The sequence below is a fragment of the Cibotium barometz genome, chromosome 3 (genome assembly GCF_041138505.1).
Source record: "Cibotium barometz isolate CiBa-2024 chromosome 3, ASM4113850v1, whole genome shotgun sequence".
NCBI classification, from domain to species: Eukaryota; Viridiplantae; Streptophyta; class Polypodiopsida; order Cyatheales; family Cibotiaceae; genus Cibotium; species Cibotium barometz.
In genome coordinates, this window is record NC_141048.1 from 7,284,370 (window position 1) to 7,303,202 (window position 18,833).

The 18,833-nt window shown below is 49.0% G+C and overlaps 1 protein-coding gene across 1 annotated transcript in view; it reads left to right on the forward strand.

Annotated features, from left to right (window-relative positions):
* Positions 1-18,833, forward strand: part of PGR7 (proton gradient regulation 7) — a 69,878-nt gene that overhangs the window by 13,575 nt on the left and 37,470 nt on the right. Inside the window, exon 2 of the mRNA XM_086772555.1 lies at positions 2,337-2,418. Coding sequence (XP_086628681.1) covers positions 2,337-2,418 — 82 coding nt within the window. The remainder of the gene's footprint in view (positions 1-2,336; positions 2,419-18,833) is intronic.

Genomic DNA, 18,833 nt, shown 5'->3' on the forward strand with positions numbered 1-18,833 from the left:
GCAAGTGCAAGCTCTCGGGGTTTCTCAACATCCATTTCCTTTGCAATTGCTTCAAAAGTGACTTCATGGACCGAAGCTTTTGCCTTCGCACAGCCAACACCCTTTGTACATCCGGGTCATTTTTCAATGACCTGAGCTCTTCGGTTTCAGCCCTATAGCGTCGCACTTGACGCCTCAAAGATTCCAAATCAGAATGCATAGTGTCATGAGTACCTGCATCTCCATAGACATCATTGCCTGCAGCATCTCTTGCATCCCTTGTACCATAAAATTCACGGTCCTGTGTGTTCTCCACACTGTGAGAAATGTGGCTGTCCATGACACTCAAATCAGGTCACCAGTTATGATTCCAAGCCTCAGACCGTTTTTCCAATGAGGGGAAAAACTGAGCTCTGATACCAATGTAACGAGAGGCGGACGCGTGTATTGGAATCGTATAAATGTGAACAAGATTCTGAGCACTTAACACTTGAGCATTACAACCACAAAGCTGAAAATGACAGTACACCACATAAAGGGGCCGATGATAGGCTGACCCCCCCCCTTTAGGTTATATTACCAAAAGAGTCTGCAAAGTACAAGATTACGGGTGCCTGGGGATTCACCACCAGCCTGCACCTGATTCTTCCAAATACATTATGAATGAATACATTTCAAACAAGAGAATCTGTAGGTACATCCGCCCTACACACAGGTACATCCGCCCTACACAAGCCTCTTCACAGGTACATCCGCCCTGCACAAGAGTATCACAATCCTCACAGGTACTCCGCCCTGCACAAGATGTAAATGGATTTTTAGGCCTTGTTTCCACGCGAGAAACTGACCCAGAAACCTGTGTTCTCCGCGAGCAAGTGTCCCCAATGCTTGCCCTAAGCACCTGCTATACTAGGAATCCTTGAGACACATCCATGCTCACATATTCCATTGCTGTCCGGCCTGTTTTGTGCAATAACCAGTCCAAAACAGCAACTTTCTGTCGCGAGAAATCCACCTGTAAAGGGTCCTACAGCCCTGTGGAGGTCCCTAGAGCTGTCCTATACTGTCCAAGTTGACTTTGGAAACCTGTAACCAGCCCAAAATTGGCAATAACCAGAAATTGCAGGTCTGAAATTTACCAACCAGCCCTTTAGAAGAGTGTGTGGATCATTGTCCAAGTTGTGTGAGTCCGGAAAGCAAGCAACCAGCCCTGTAGCAACTCCCAAAGCTCCAACCAGCTCTCCAATATGTTGAATAATGAGTAAAACAGCCCAAAAGGGCCTCTTGAGGGAGGTGCCTTTTTCAGGTGCCACCTTAGGGGCCTGGTGGGTACACATGCTGGCTGACATTTGTCCCCATAAGGTGTCCAGGTAGGTGTCCAGCCCATAGTGCTCCATTTGTCCTGTTTCTATAAGTTTAGGTCCAACCAAATGGGAAATGGCCATAAGCTGTCCGGACTTCATTAATTTTGGTCCAACCAAATGCGAATGCATTATAAGTTGTCTGGCCACTTATTAATGAGTGTGGACCTGCAAACCAATAAACCTTAGTAGTAAATGAAGTAAGCTGTAAATTGAGTGTGGACGCACTTACCACCTGCAAAACCCATAAGCCCACAGTTTTAGGCCCAAACAGGAGTGCACACACGTGTCCACAAGGTGCCGGGCGTCCCCAGTCCCTCGGACTTCGCAAGCCAAAATAACAAGCATTGTCCAGGCAGCAAGACAATGTCACACAAAGTAAAATAAAGTTATGGCATGCATCATTTATGCATTGTGCACATGTAAACTTGGAGAACCACCTATCATCATTCTTGTACTTGAAAATATTCCGCCTGCCATCATAACACACCATGTGTGCATGGCCGGAATCTACACGGGCACCGCCCGAAAGTCCACAAATGTCCTGCCATGTCCTTGGACTCATATGCATCCACTCATATGATCCATACACATGCCCAGGTATAATACATACATGCATCCGCATGTTTCTAGGCCTGACACGCATCCGCATGTCCCTAGAATATAGGGGTTTGTGACACTCTACCGCCTACTTGCTGGTGTGTCACACTAGAATAGAGCTAGCGTATGGTTTTTGAAACACCAATGTAGAGCAAGTGAAATGGTTTGTAATTTAGAGGCGGGGCATGGTAGAGTAAACTTGTTAATTCGAGGTAGTTTTTTTCCTTACACGTGTTTTGGACATGGTCTATTAGCCCAGTGTATGTCATCATGGTGTGGAGTTATTGGTTAAAGTGTTTTAATATGGCTAGATTGCACATGTGTGCTACATCCCTTGCGTTGCTTGTGCTTTTTTGATAATGGATTAATGATTGATGTTTATGTTTGGAGTCACAGATGGAGCAGCCTGGGCATCGCAAGCCTCAATGCACATTTAAGGGTCAAAATTTCAAGAGTAGAGGATACAATATTGAAGCAGGTAGCTTTGTGAGTTTGATTCTTTTTAAGGCAGTATATTGTAATTAATTTCTTGTAGTAGAAGCAATGCTGGCGTTGTCTTTATTGTTGTGTTTGATAGGCCCTAAAGATACTCTTATGAGTCTTCAAGGACTACTCCTCTAGTAGTGAACAACATATTCACAAGGGAAATTTCCCTGTGGACTCATTCTTTAGCCAAAAATATTTTCCAAGGACCCTTCTTGAGGGCAATTCCCAAGATTCTTATCTCCATTTCACCTTTGGACATACAACTTGAATAACCCTTCCAAACTATTTCCATTGCTAGACCCAATTATTTGCTAATGCTAATTTTCCTTTTGACCCTTGTGTACTGTTGGTGAGCAATGGGAAGGGATGCACATGGTCTTATCACAACATTTTTAAGAGTATTTTTGCACATGGTCTTATCACAACATTTTTAAGAGTATTTTTTATAATAAAATCTAACACAAGAAACCCTGTAACACCGGCTCTATAAAGGTAATTTACTGCAATGAGCTGGATTTCTGGTTAGAAAAGGGCCGAAGGGAGGGGAGAATGGTTGCAGAAGTGTTAGATTGTTGTAGGGCTTGGTGGGCATACCTCTTTAATGCGTAGCTCAAGAGTTATTTTTACCTACAAGAATGGCTTTGTAAACATGAGTGCTTAACTTAATGGAGATCAATGCAAAACACAAATTAAGGTGTAGGTTAACGCAAATCTCCCTGTGGAAGCGTGAACACAAGCATGCAATAGACAAGAGAGATGAAGACCTAATCTGCTGTATATTTCTAACATGAATGGATATTTACAATGATTGATGATGATGAGAACTTGATGATGCTCACGGTATGTCAAGTGTGGCCTTATCTTGGTTGCCAACCACTGTCTATGAGCACATGCCTAAACTCTTCCTCAAGGCATGCGACATTGGTATCAGAGCTTAGGTCAACCTAGGGCAGCCTTTAGCTAGACCACTGTCTTTGAGAACTTGATGATGCTCACGGTATGTCAAGTGTGGCCTTATCTTGGTTGCTTACCACTGTCTATGAGCACATGCCTAAACTCTTCCGCAATGCATGCGACATTGGTATCAGAGCTTAGGTCGACCTAGGGCAGCCTTTAGCTAGACTTTTGTGCATGTTGAATTAGGGTTTCTGAAATGAGGTTTTGCAAGCCAGAATTTTCCCAATTTCGCATTAATTTAGCCCTTGCAACAGTGTTTCAGCCCTAGATTCAGTGTGCAAAGTTGGATATTGATTTAGGGTTTGCGTTTTGTAGGTTTCAAGACCATTCTTGCATGTAGTTTTAGTTTGCATTCAGTTAGGTCTAACCTAGGTAGGGAAATGGCTTTCCTTTGATTCTCCCTTGGCAGGAATGTCGACCCAATGGAGAGCCTTGAAGACATGAAGGAGAGGCATTGGTGAGAAGAGGAGGTCCTTGTGGGGAAATTTCGGCGCCAAAATGAGTAATGTTGGCTATGGGAGGAAGAAGTGCTTCAAGCAAGGATTCAGGTAGAGCAAATGAGAGCCCTGATCTTAATCAAAGTGAAAGATTAATTCATGGTGTGGGTTATGGCACAGGGGATGAACTACAGTACTACTTGATGGAATCGCCTAGGGTTGAGAAGCAGCCCAAGACCGAGTGTTGCCCTTGTGCGGAAGAGCTTCCAAGATGGGAGGAGCTGTTGTGAAATGTGATCACCGTTTAGGACGAGGCGCCTTTGTCTAACATTGAAGCGCCAAAACTAGAATCCGAGCATGAAGCCAAATCAATGAGCGAGCGGATGGCTCTCTCCGAATCCCATTTGGAGGAGAATGAGATTAGCACGACAGATTCCGAGGAGGTGGATCTCTTCAAATTGTGTTTGGAGGAGGTTGAGGTCAGCTTGATAGTTTTCCGGGAGCTTTACAAGAGTCTCCAAATCCAATGAGGAGAAGGATGAGGCTACATGTGACTCCGTGCATCCGGCCGAAGCCTACAGATGCATTGGAGTGAAATTGGAGCAAATGTGGATGGAGTATCCCAATGTTGCAAGTTTTGTAGGAGGGGATGTCGTGTGCATCACATCTGTTACGGACATGCTTTCTTGTTGCAGCGAATATCTTGGCAAGATAAGAGGCATAATATGGACTGTTTGGGGCTGTTTTGGGAACCTAAATGGTGCTCGAATGTGCCCAAGACATGCACCCATGGATGGGTGTAATTCACCCGATCGGGTGTGAGCACTAAATGGGCACCGTCTCGAAAATAATTAACATTGTAGACACTTATGAAACGGAAACAGTATGAAACAAGACACTGCTGAAAATGAAACATTGCACAATGACACCACATTAAGGCCGGAACCACAGCGTCCCCCCCCTCCCTGCCGCCTGGCATCCCTCCTTTCAATACCAAGTATATTATAGGAGTATTTTGTTTTGTACGATGTTCCATGGGATTTTAAGCTAGATTTTCATTAAAACAAAGAAATGAATACAAGTACCAAACAATATTTTATGATTTACAACGATATGCTGAGCTTCTCTTGAATAGTGAGCTCCATGGAGCTGCCACCCCCCCCCCCCCCCCCCCCCCCCGGCGGCCCTCCTCCTGCCTCCCTCTTTGCCTCCGCTTCCGCCTCCCTCTCTCGCTTATCTGACGTCCCTCACCCTTGCCCCCCCCCCCCCCCCTCCCCCCCCGCCTTGTTCCTTCTCTGCCTCAGCCCCTTGCCTCCTTGCACAGCCTGCTTGGTTGTGTGCCGTCGCCTCGCTTCCCCCCCTTCCTGCCGCGCTCCCCCCCCCTCCCCCCCCCCCCCCCCCCTTCCTTCCTTCCTTACTCTCTCTACTGTCTTCTTGGTTAGGTGCTTATAGCTTTCAAGGTTTTTCTCTGTTGGTGTTGGAGTCACACACTCACACACACAAACCTGCACATTAGGGTTAGGTGCAGGATGGAGAAGCTCACACAGAAATGAGAGAGAGAGAGAGAGAGAGAGAGAGAGAGAGAGAGAGAAGAAAGAAAGAAAGAAAGAAAGTTATATTAACGTCCACGGGAGGCCGAATCCGACCTATGGGACAGATTAGGTACATCCATTTACGTTCCACTCTGGGTATCGATGCCAAAGAGGCATAAAACTGAAAAAAAATAACTCAAAATGAACTCTTAAGACTCTTAAGAGTTTAAATTACAATGGGTTCTATTGCATCTAGTTCGAAATTGAGGTTCAAAATAAAAATAGCTATATTTCATCCATGGATAGATTTGATCTTGAGGGAGATGGGGTACGGAATTCTTTAATGATTGCTTGTCCTCCTCTGTATATTGCCCATTTGCCATTCTTTCTTGCTTCTTTAACTTTATTCAGCTCTGCCGATCTGTTCTTGAGTTGTAGCGGGGTGAGTTCATCAGCTATCCATACCTTTGTCCCTTGGAGAGACCTTGTTTGCTTCATCACTGCTATTTTCTCATTGTTGTCCATATAGGAGACTTTTGCCTGTGTACCCTTCACTATAATAGAGATAGGGTCTCCTAAGTCCACGAAGGGGACTACTTTGCTCAGTTGTGCTCTAAGTACATCTGTATCTAATATGTAGTCTTCTCGAAGCTCTTGAGCTATGTCTGTCCTATCCTAGCCTTGAGGAAGACCACCGACTCTGATTACCTTTTTGTTACTTTCCATTCGTTCCTTTTCTTTGATTGCTGATATGACTTCTTTAACAAAATCTTGTGAGTTAACTGAATTTACCTTTGAAACATGGTTTGTCGTTTCTGTTTGTAGTGTTGTAGGTATCGGTCCTTCTCGTGCTTCCTCTTGCTTCATCTTCATGGCTTGCACTTGCACTTTCAGTTCGTTGATTTGTTCATCTTTCTTGATAGTCTCGTGTTTCAGTGCTGCTAATTCTCCGTGGAGTTTCTTCAGTTCTTGCATGAGGTAGGCTTCCCATGGTGTCGGCTTGCTCACGGGTGGAGGAATGGGCGGTAATCGTGAAGCGGTGACTAAGGCAAAAGACTTCTTACTTCCCATGTGTTGCTGCTGATAAAGGAGAGGGCTGTTGGTGGAACGAGTCTCCCCTCAAGGGTACCCTCTCCCCTTTGGGGGAGACTCAGAAAGTGCGACCTACAAGATGCTTAGCTCTACAGGTTCAGGGGAGAGTTATGTTGCTGCCTTGGGGGCCTGAGCAAGGGTGGGTGGGGAAACGGTCGAGCGACCAGAAACGGACGAAGAGAGCGAACTGCGAAAGACGAGGGCCCGAGAGAGCAGAGGCGGACGAAGAGAGCGAAATGCGAAAGACGGGGGGCCGATTGGGTTTCTCACAGAAACGGACGAAGAGAGCAAAATGCGAAAGAGGGGGGGGGGGGGGGCGACTGGGTATCTCACAGAAGCGACGGGGGGCGACTGGGTTCTCAAGGTGCGAGCGACCAAAAACGGACGAAGAGAGCGAAATGCGAAAGACGCGAGCGACCAGAAACGGACGAAGAGAGCGAACTGCGAAAGACGGGGGCCCGAGTGAGCAGAGGCGGACGAAGAGAGCGAAATGCGAAAGACGGGAGGCCAACTGGGTTTCTCACAGGAACGGACGAAGAGAGCGAAATGCGAAAGACGGGGGGCGACTGGGTTTCTCACAGAAGCGAAGGGGGGGGCGACTGGGTTCTCAAGGTGCGAGCGACCAGAAACGGACGAAGAGAGCGAAATGCGAAAGACGCGAGCGACCAAAAACGGATGAAGAGAGCGAACTGCGAAAGACGGGGGCCCGAGCGAGCAGAGGCGGACGAAGAGAGTGAAATGCGAAAGACGGGGGCCGACTGGGTTTATCACAGAAACGGACGAAGAGAGCGAAATGCGAAAGACGGAGGGGCGACTGGGTTCTCAGGGTGCGAGCGACCAGAAACGGACAAAGAGAGCGAAATGCGAAAAACGCGAGCGACCAGAAACGGACGAAGAGAGCGAACTGCGAAAGACGGGGGCCCGACGAGCAGAGGCGGACAAAGAGAGCGAAATGCGAAAGACGGGGGGCGACTCGGTTTCTCACAGAAGCGATGGGGGGGCGACTGGGTTCTCAGGGTGCGAGCGACCAGAAATGGACGAAGAGAGCGAAATGCGAGAGAGAGAGAGAGAGAGAGAGAGAGAGAGAGAGAGAGAGAGAGAGAGAGAGAGAGAGAGAGAGAGAGAGAGAGAGAGAGAGAGAGAGAGAGAGAGAGAGAGAGAGAGAGAGATGAGAGATGAGAGATGAGAGATGAGAGATGAGATGAAATGAAATGATAACGTCTTCAAAAGGCCAAAATGACCTATGAGACCAAAAAGGTTACAACAATTGGTGGATCTGATACAATGTCTGTGTAAGAAAAGCTAAAAACAACTAACTGAAACTGAAATAACTGTGAGGAAAAGTACGGTACTAGGAGCTCCTAATGGATAACATCTGGGAGGAAAACTCTAGCAACAAAGGTAAGCATCATACACATCACTATCCAAAGATGTCTCTCATCGGTCGATGGCGGATATCCTCAATGTCCTCCATGGTGAGTACTCTGACTGGACGTCTCCCATGCCGTGCTAGTATGGTCCTGATCCTCTGTTGTAGTCTCCGCCGGTGTCGAGATGGGCCTCTCATCTTGGGGCGCCTGGACCGCCCCAGCTCTATAGCCCGATCAATCAGTGTACCTCTAGTGCGGCTATACTCTGGGGCTAGCTGCAATGCTTGCTGGCCTGACTGCTCTATCTCTGGTCGAAAGAAGTCTGTAATCTGCCTCTGTAGGTGTGTCTCCCTCTCTGATCCCGTCCCTCTCAAGAGACCCTCTCTATGTCTACGAAGCTCCAGCAAGTATAATCCGAGGCATCTCTGATCCTGGTATCTCATGACTCTAGAAAGTGGTCCGAAACCCTCTCTAAACAGGCAGTGAAAACGGCCTCGTATCTCATAATATACTGGACAGTGACATATGTAATGTAACTCTGTCTCTGGCTCCATCTGGCATAGCTGACAAATCCTGGCCTCAGCTGGTACTCCTCTGAATCTGCCAGTCTCAATCTCTAGCGGGTGTGAGGATGTGCGCATCTGACCAATAACACACCGTACCCCATGAGAAAGATGAGTATCCATGTAGCTGGGTCTAATCACAAACCCATCCTGCGTGAGCTGGAGAAGATGATCCCTATAGAAAGCCATCTTCGTACCAAGCTCCTGTGTCGGTTGTATCCATGTCCTCCTAGTGTCCAGCTGAATCAAGTCCTGCCTGATAAGTCTGGTAATCTCTGCCCGTGTGAGAGAGAGGGAGGGTGCATCCAGGGAGTACTGAAATGGAGGTAGCCTTTCCATACTAAAGCCATGCAACTGGAACCAAGCTGTCATCTGTGCATACCAACATGATCCGTCTCCCTGTGATGCCAACTGTCGTGAAGACTCCAGGGCTAAGCGAGCATATCTGTCTCTAGGGAGAGCCCAAGTGCTATGTATAAAGGAGACTGATCGAGTGAGTGCCTCTACTACCAATGGGGGGGCAGCCATCTCTGCACGGATAATATCATGTGGTACGGAGGCCTTGGCCCTAATCATCCGGGAAATCATAGAAACCAAGGGCCTCTCCATATGTCTCCATCCATCAGTGCTACCAGCTCGGCTGTGGTGATCCACTGAGGGTCCCCATATCTCCACTCCATACAGCATGGCTGAAGTGATCAAAGTGTCAAAGAGCTAGAGCTTTGTTCGAGGTTCGTGAAACCGAACCTGCGAACACATCCTCTCTAGTCTCCCCAATGCTGCATAAGCTCTGGTCAATCTGGTCTCCGCTGCTCTCCTCAAGGAAAATAGTGGGCCACTGAAAACCACACCAAGGTAAGTATATGCATCTGTATACTCCACTGTCTCCTGACCATATGTAAAGGTGGGTACTGACCTCCTAACCCATTGTGCTGTGGTGTTAAACACCATCACCTTGGTTTTACCAAGGTTAACAGACAATCCACTGTCCTGTGCAAATGTGTGCAATGCATCCAAATGACGTTGCATCCCCTCTGGAGAATCTGAGATCAGCACAATATCATCAGCATACAATAACAGCGGAATCCATGTCCCCTGCTAGCTGTGCCTCTCTGTCACCCTCCCGCTCTACATAGTCTGAAACCTCATCCACGTACATCCCAAATAAGGTGGGAGAAAGGGGGCAGCCCTGTTTCACTCCAATAGTAGAGTGAACCATCTCAGATATACCCTGAGTAGTACGTACCTGTCCCACAACTGTCCTGTATAAAGCCATGATTCCCCAAATCAGCTCTGTGGGCACTCCCATCTCCTGTAGTCTGCGCATCAATCTGGCTCTCGGTACTGTGTTAAAGGCTTTGCGGAAATCCACAAAGCAACAATAAATCCTCCTGCCATATAATCTGCCCTCCTCAATAATAGCTCTGAGTGTCAAGATATGGTCAAGAGTGGAGAAACCTCTCCTGAACCCTGCCTGCCCTGATGCACGTATGCCCTCTCTCTCTGCCCATCTACTCAACTCCTGCTCAAGAATAGATGCATATAATCTAGCCAATGTGTGACCAATCAGAGAGAGAGAGAGAGAGAGAGAGAGAGAGAGAGAGAGAGAGAGAGAGAGAGATTGAGAGATTGAGAGATTGCGATTGCGATTGCGATTGCGGTTGAGGTTGAGGTTGAGGTTGAGGTTGAGGTTGAGGTTGAGGTTGAGGTTGAGGTTGAGATTGAGGTTGATCAGTGTACCTGTGTGGGGTATCCTCTGTCATCCCAACAAAATGAAAAAGTACTGAACTTAAAAAAAGCTGAATCTGGGTGTGCAATAAGTACAATGAGTGGGGGAGGTGATGGAGCTCTACTACTAGGAGAATGCAAAGCTATATGCATGGAGTGTACAATCATGATATGCAACCTAGCTAGCTCCATCCTGTACCATACTGGGGGTATAGAATGGTATACATGAATGAAGGGGGTGTCCACAGCTCCCTGAAGAACATGCCTGGGTCTGCTTTGAAGTGAACCAGTCGCTCCGCACCCTCTCTGTGAAACTGAGCTCTGATCTCTGTCATCTCTCTCTGGTATAGGCGTGGTGTCCGAAAGCTAGGTGTCCTCTGTCTCCTGCGGGCTCTGAGTGTCTCTGCTCTCTGGAGAGTAATTCCCTGCTGTGTAGGGGCTGGGAGTGGGGTGGATCTCTGAAAAAATGTAGTAATCTGTGTCTGTCGTCCCCCCTCTAGAGCTGTCTGAGCCTGTAATGATGTCTCTCTGTGACGCTGTATGTCTAGAATGAATCTCCCTAGTATGCGTTGGTCTGCTGTCTCAAAGATTTGGCGTAGGGAATGTGGCTCTATGAATAAAATGGGATATCTTTCTCTGATGGCTGTATATGCTCTGCATCTGCATACATACTGCTCCTCACTCTCCACCTCCTCTCTGCACAATCTGCATACCCTCTCCTCTCGGGGGATCCGTGCTGCTCTACCAGTCTCGATCTCCAATCGATGTGATGAGACTCTAAGCTGACCAATAGCTACTCGGGAGCCGTGTGGTAAAAAGCCCTCCATGTATCTAGGCCTCTCTATAAATCCATCATCAGTGATACTCATGAAGTGATCTCTGTAGTATAGCATCTTCGGTGGAAGAGGCTGTGTAGGTGATATCCATGTCTCTCGTGTATAGAGCTGCCATAGGTCCTGTCTCAATACTCTGTTCCTCTCACTATGAGAGAGACGGATATGTGGTGCATCCCTGTCATACTGGAATGGTGGTAGATGATCCATGTCTAGGCCATGCTGTGAGAACCAATGTGTGACTTGTGCATACCATGATCCTCTGTCTCCTGCCTTAGCCAGCTGTCTAGATGCCTCAAAAGCTCTGTATGACAATCTGTCCTGTGGCATCTCTCTAAATCTGTCTAGCAGGCATATAGTCTGGAATATGGCCTCTACCATCATAGGAGGCGCATCAAACTCTACTCGGATAATGTCATGAGGTACTGACGGTTTGCTGCGTATCATGCGTGCCATCATGAGGGCCTGTGGTCTCTCTATTTGTGTCCACCAATGGGTAGCAAGTCCTGGCGCCCATACCGCTGCTCCGTACATCAGCGCCGGTGTGACTAATAGCCACCCTTTCGTCCGGGGTTCCTGAAAATGCGTCTGGTGGCACTGTCTCTCTAGCATAGCCAATGCTGCATATCCCCGTGTCAATCTGGCTCTGGCTGCTGAACCCATGGTGAAGCGCGTGGCTGCTGCAGAGAAGGTAACCCCTAGGTACACGTATGATGTCACCACCTCCACCTGGCATCCTGCGAGAGTGGCCCTGTCTCGATGTATGAAAGACCATAACCTTGGTTTTCCCAAGGTTCACAGTAAGACCCCTCTGTGTGCAGAAATCATCGAGTGCATGTAGATGCTGCTGTAGACCTCCTGGAGACTCAGACACTAATACAATATCATCAGCATAAAGCATAATATGTACTGAGGTACCTGCTAAATCAACTCCATCTCCGCCTCCCCGTGTAATGAAGTCAGCCACCTCATCAATGTATAACCCAAATAGCGTGGGGGAAAGTGGGCATCCTTGCTTCACACCAATAATGCTAGCAATAGTCTCGGACATACCTCCTGGGCATCTTACTCGCCCAAAAACCTGCTCATATAATGCATAGATGCCCCATGTCATATCTGCTGGTATGCCAAGAGACTGCAGGCGCTGAAAGAGCCTCTCTCGTGGTACTGTGTCAAATGCCTTGCGGAAATCCACAAAGCAGCAATAGAGCTTTCTCTTCCTCACTCTGGCTTGATCAATCATACATCTCAAAGTGAATACATGGTCAGTGGTAGAGAAAGCTCTCCTAAAGCCTGCCTGCCCTGATGAGCGTAAACCTGCTCGCTCAGCGTATAAGCTAAGCTCTTGCTCCAACACTGTCCCATAGAGTTTGGCCAACACGTGGCCAACCATAACCGTCCTGTAGTTGCTCGGATCGAGCATATCCCCTGTTTTGTGAATCGGCACAATGGTGTGCATCGTCCACTCCGCAGGAAAACCTTTGCTAGTGCCCTGTTAAACAGGTGTGCAAGAAAAGGAGCCAAAGAATCTACTGCATATATGAGATGCTCACCCTGCAGGCCCATATGGTCGGCGGCCTGTCCATGCTGTAGGCGGCGGATAGCTTCTTGTACCATCGAGTGGGTAAAAAAGCTAGTTGTGGTAGGTCGAGGCTCTTGTGGCTGCTGTGGGGCGTGGTATAGGCCCTCTGCATATGTGTGCCATGTCTGTGGGTTCGCAATAGGTGTCGGTGTCCGGGGCTCTCTGAAGTGCCACCATGAGACAGGGCTATCTCTACTCATGAAGAAATGAAAGATCTCTAGCTCCTGTATCTCTGCGAAGGCCCGCCTTTTGCGGCGAGTAAGTCTCCTCATCTCTCTCCTCGACTCCTGCTCTGTGATGGCTCCCAAGGCTCTCTGTATGTGGAGCCGTGAGTATAGGGCTCTGCACTCGTCATCATACCATCTGTTCTGGGGCATAGTCCCAGATCTCGCAGGCTCTCCTGAGTGTACACGATGTGGGAAGCTTTGTAATGCAGCCGTGTGTAGGAGTGTTGCCAGCTGGGTTGTAATGGTATCCATAGGTGCCAGGGGATCCATGAGTAGGAGCCCATCCTCTACTCTGCCAGTGTATATGTCTGCCATCTCATGTGTGAAGTAGATGGTAGTGTGTGGCGTCGGTATGTGGGGGGCTGGTGATACTGGTGATCCGGCTAGTGAAAATGCCAAGTATGTATGATCTGCCCCAATAGGACGAGGTGGAATGGAGAATGAGGTGACAAGCTGTGATGCCTCCAAAGACCCCATAATGTAGTCTACCACCGTGCCTCCGGTCCGTGTATGACCCCCATGTGGGAAGCATGTCAGCCCTCCTAATCCCGGCCACTGTAGCATCCCATTATAAATAACGAGATGATGCCTGGCTCCCAACTCTAGTAAGTGGTCCCCATAATGTCCTCTGTCCGGTCCAGCGTCCTTTGATGCTCGACTAGCGCCTATCTCCTCTGGATCCACAGGGTGGAGGATCTCCATGTCATCATAGTCATACACCTCACACTGTCTGCTCTGTGTGTGGGCATTGACGTCACCTGTAAGAAATACTTCCCCTGGTGTAGAATAATGCATAATCTCCTCTGACCGACAAGTGTATGGCGAGGCTCCTGTCTCCTCCTCCTGTGGGCCGTGGCATGTCCTCTGTAATGACATAGGAGGATCCTGATGGAGGAAAGTAACATAGGGCTATGTGTATAACCCTGTCCTGTGAGAGCTGTAAGCTGATCCAAATGTATCTGGCCTTTGGATCTTGTGCTACCACTCTCAGTCTCCCCTATAGCTCCCGTCTGAATAGAACTGCTACTCCCCCTGACCCTCTCGAGGTACCCTGGCGTGTGGTCCTCCTGTATGTTGACTCCCACTGGAATCCCTCTACTCGAGGTAGCTCTCTTTGGGCTCTGATGTGTCTCTGTCAGAAGTATGATGTCTCTTCCCACCATAACATGCTCCAGTCGTCCAGGCTGCACCCATAGTGAACCATTACAGTTCCATACTGCCATGTGTATCTCTGTCAGTGGCTTGGTCTGTGTCCCATAGGCCCCAAACCGCTAATCCATGGGCCGGCCATCAATGATGACCCGACCATCTCGATAGAAGGCCTTCTTGCCTTCTCTCCTCGTGTGTAAGACTCGTGGCATGCAAGCTCTCCTATGCTCTAGCTGCATCCTCATGAGATCATCCAAGAAAATAGGAGCTCCCTCTAAGCCTCGTAGTATGACCCTCGTCCTCATGAAGGTGACCCTCTCCGTCCCTCCTGCAAACTGTAGGATGAGGGCTCGCTTGCGTGTTGAGTCTTTCCCGGCTCTCCATGCTTTGGTGAAGGGGAGAGGGTCCTCTTCCCTGTAGCCTAGCTTCATGCATAGAAGCTGTCCATCTTTCTCGGGAGTGGAGTTGGGTGTCTCGGCTATACCTGTGACTCGAATGTTGAGGCGGCGGGCATACCTCATCTTCTCCTCCTCAATGGTGGTGTGAATGATTTGATGTTCTTCCCTTTGAGTCTCCTCCCTCACTTCTTTGCGGATGTTCTTCTTCACCATCTCAACCCATCCTGACTGCTCGGCTTCGAGTTTTTCCTCCATGTCCTTTGTGATCTCCTTGGAGATCTCTTCTTTGATGGCCGTGAGAGTGTTCTCATTGATCTCCCCTTCTTCCTTCTCGGTGTTCTTGACGGCTACCAATTCCACTTCCAATGCACTCACCTCCTCCTTGAGTGCTGTGTTCTCTTGCTCAAGGCCCGTGACCCGTGCTTCGAGGGCCATGATGTGCCGATGTAGTTTGTTCTCCACCTCATTGGTTGGAATCGGATGTCTTCTTATTCTCCTTGATTAGTGCCTTCATTGCCGTCTCGAGGGCCTCGAGTTTCTCTTGGAGACTCGGGGCCATTCCTCGAGATTGAGGAGAGAGAGAGAGAGTTATGTTGCTGCCTTGGGGGCCTGAGCAAGGCTCGGTGGGGAAAGGGAGGCACATGCCCTAGCGGAGATGGAGGCCACCTAGCATATTGCCAGCAGTACTGGCCATCAGTGGGGCGAACAGAGAGGGCGGAAGCAAACAGGGAACAGCGAAGGCGGCAGTGAGCAGGGGTGGCCCAAGGAGAAGGCGGCAGCAAACAAGGAACAACGAAGGCGGCGGTGAGCAGGGGCGGCCGAGGGAGAAGGCGGCGCCGAACAAGGAATAGCGAAGGCGGCAGTGAGCAGGGGTGGCCCAGGGAGAAGGCGACGGCAACAGTAGCGAACAGAGGAGAGGGCGGCGAACAGAGCAAAGGGCGGCGAACAGAGGAGAGGGCGATGAGCAGGGGCGAAACAACGAACAGGGAGAGAGGCGGGAGAAGCGAAACAGAGGAGAGGGCGGTGAACAGCGAAGAGAGAGAGAGAGAGAGAGAGAGAGAGAGAGAGAGAGAGAGAGAGAGAGATGAAATAAAATGAAATGTTATATTAACGTCTTCAACAGGCCAAAGTGACCTATGAGACCAAAGTTACAACCATGTGACATCTAATACACTGTCTGCAAAAGAAAAGAAAGAACTGAAGGTAAGTATCTAGCCCCACAATACATCAGTAGAGGGCATCCGGAAGCAGCAACTAGGGAGAGTGGGAAGCTAATGCTACTAGTTAAAATGGGGTACATGAGTACATGGATACATGAATACATAAATATGGGGGAGTACAAAAGTGACAGTGAGTACAACAGTATATGGCTGGAGTGGTAATCATCCTAGGAGCTCTAGCATGGGTCTTTGCCGGATGGCCTGGATATCTACCATAGTGAGATGCCTCGTCGGACGAGCCTGATGCCTCGCAATGATGCTCTGAATCCTCCGGTGTAGGCACTGTCTCCGATGTGAGGATCCGCGAACCCTCGGGCGTCTAGATCTGCCCAACTGATAGCTCTCTCAACTAGCGTCCCACGGGGTGCCCACTGCTGGGCTGTTGGCTGTGTGTCCTCCCGGGTAGTCCCTCTAAAGAAGTCAGTAATCTGTCTCTGTGTGGACTCCCTGCTAGTCGGGTGTCTGCTCCTGATAATGGACTCTCTGAGCCTGCGGATCTCCAAGGGATTAAAACCCAAGCATCGCAGATCACAATAGTCTATGACTCTAGCCAGTGGTCCAAATCCCTCTCTGAAAAGGCAATGGTAGCGCCCTCAAATCTCATAATATGCTGTGCAGCGACAGATGTAGTGCTCCTCTGTCTCTGGCTCTATCCAACAAATCTGACAAATCTTGTCCCCTGGAGGTATGCTTCTAAATCTGCCTGTCTCGATCTCTAACTGATGTGAAGAGGTGCGGATCTGCCCAAGGGCGCACCTTAATCCATGAAACAGATGGGTATCCATGTAGCTCCGTCTAAGTATAAAGCCATCCTCAGTGGTGCGGAGAAGATGGTCTCTATAGAAAGCCATCTTCGTCCCCAACTTCTGTGAGGGCTCTAGCCATGTCCTCTTAGTGTCCAACTGAATGAGGTCTTGTCTGATGACTCTACTAATCTCAGAATGTGTCAAGGTGAGAGAGGGTGCCTCCAGAGAGTACTGGAAGGGTGGAAGTCTGTCTAAACTGAACCCGTGGAGCTCAAACCAGGATGCTATCTGCGCATACCAACATGAAGTGTCTCCCTCCATGGCTAGTTGATGAGAGGACTCTAAAGCAAGTCGTGCATACCAGTGTCGGGGAAGCTCCCAGGTGCTATGAATGAAGGACACTGATCTGGCAAGAGCCTCGACTACGATCGGTGGTGCTTCCATCTCGGCTCTAATAATCTCATGGGGTGCCGAGGCCTTAGCCCGAATCATCCTGGAGTTCATGGACACAAGTGGTCTCTCCATCGATCTCCATCCATTGTATGTGCATCCTGATTATCTGTGACGATCTAGGCTAGGCCCCCAGATCTGTACTCCATATAGCGTAGCCGATGTGACCAGCGTGTCAAAAAGCCACAGCTTAGTGCGTGGCTCCTGAAACTGTACCTGTGAGCACATCCTCTCTAGACCTCCTAGTGCTGCATATCCTCTAGTCAGTCTGGCCTCTGCTGCCCCCCCTCATGGAAAATGTGGGCCCAGTGAACACCACATACTCCACTGTCTCCTGGCCATATGTGAAAATAGGCGCTGATCTCAAAACCCATTGAGCTGTAGTGTTAAACACCATAACCTTGGTCTTACCAAGGTTAATTGAGAGCCCACTAACGTGTGCATAAGCATGTAAAGTATCCAAGTGCCTCTGCATACTCTCTAGTGAGTCTTCTATAAGTACAATATCATCAGCATATAAGAGCAAAGGTATCCAAGTGCCAGCCAACTGGGCTCCTCTGTCCCCTCGTGTCCCAATATAATCAGAGATCTCATCAATGTATAGTCCAAATAGAGTCGGAGAGAGCGGGCAGCCCTGTTTCACCCCTACAGTGGAGTGTACTGGCTGGGAGAGACCCTCTGAAGTCCGCACCTGCCCAACTACTGTCTCATAAAGTGCCATAATACCCCAAATGAGCTCACATGGAACCCCCAAGTCTTGCAGCCTGCGCATCAGTCTAGCTCTGGGCACTGTGTCAAAGGCCTTGCAGAAATCCACAAAGCCACAGTAGATCCTCCTCCCATGTGCTCTGCCTCCTCAATGATAGCCTTGAGGGTAAAGATATGATCCAAAGTAGAGAATCTCCTCCTGAAACCGGCCTGTCCTTGAGCTCGGACCCCTTGTCTCTGCCCATCTGCTCAACTCCTACTCAAGAATAGAGGCATATAGCTTGGCCAGCGAGTGACCAATCATAATGGTGCGGTAGTTAGTCGGCAGGCTCGGATCTCCAGACTTGAGTACCGGCACAATCGTAGAAGCACTCCAAGTCCCAGGAAATCCCTCACACATGGCTCTATTGAACATGAGAGCTAGCAAGTCTACAATCATATCTCTAGCATGTATGAAATGCTCGGCTACAATGCCCTCATGATCCTGTGCCCTCCCTTTATGCAATCTGTCGATGGCCCTCCTCACCATCTCTGCTGTGAAGAAGGTAGAAGTGGGTGGACAAGGCTCTAGGTTTCGGTAGTGGTGGCTGCTCTTGTACTGTATAGAGGGAGGCTGCATACTCGCCCCATGTATCTGGAGAGGTAATGGCCGGAGGCGGGGGGTGCTCTCTAAGCAATCTCCAGGCCTCCCCAGAATCCTGACTCAAAAACAACTGATAGATGTCTCTCTCCAGCCGAGCTAAGAATGCTCTCTTCTTCTGCCGAATGAGGGATCGGAAGATGATGCGTGACTGTCTATATGTAGTAACACCTGTGGCAACCTCTCTCTGTAGCCGGGCTCTGAGCTCCCTACAGTCACCATCATACCAACTATTCTGGGGCATGCTCCCACGACGTGGTCGTACTGTGGGCTGCAAGTGTGGGAAGGTAGATGAAATAATACAATGGTGGGCATGGGTATTTATACCCTCATGCTGGAAATGGCCAACCCAAATAGCATAAATTAATTAAATAACCTATCCCTTTGTTAAGGCATGTTCCCACATGAGATACTACTTTTAACACCCACATCCAGTCTCAATGCTCCGTTGCAGTTCCATAATGCCAGTCTTAGACTGGTCCCATAGGTCTCGCACCGTCAGGTGGTGCGTCTCTCTAGTATCACCACTCTGCCTCCTCTGTAAAATGCCGCACATGAAGCTCCCTTGTCTTTCTTCTTTGTTCCTCCTCAATGGTTAGGTTGATAATCTTCGAGGTAGATGTGCTTTCGGCCTCCTTGTTCTTACCTTTCTTGATCATTTCTATCCATTTCTCCGTTTCATCTACTTGCTTTTGCGTCTTCGTGAGCACCTCCACCCACGAGGAGGTCTCCCGGGCCTTCTTTTCTTCTCCCTCTTGAAGTGTTCTCACTTGGG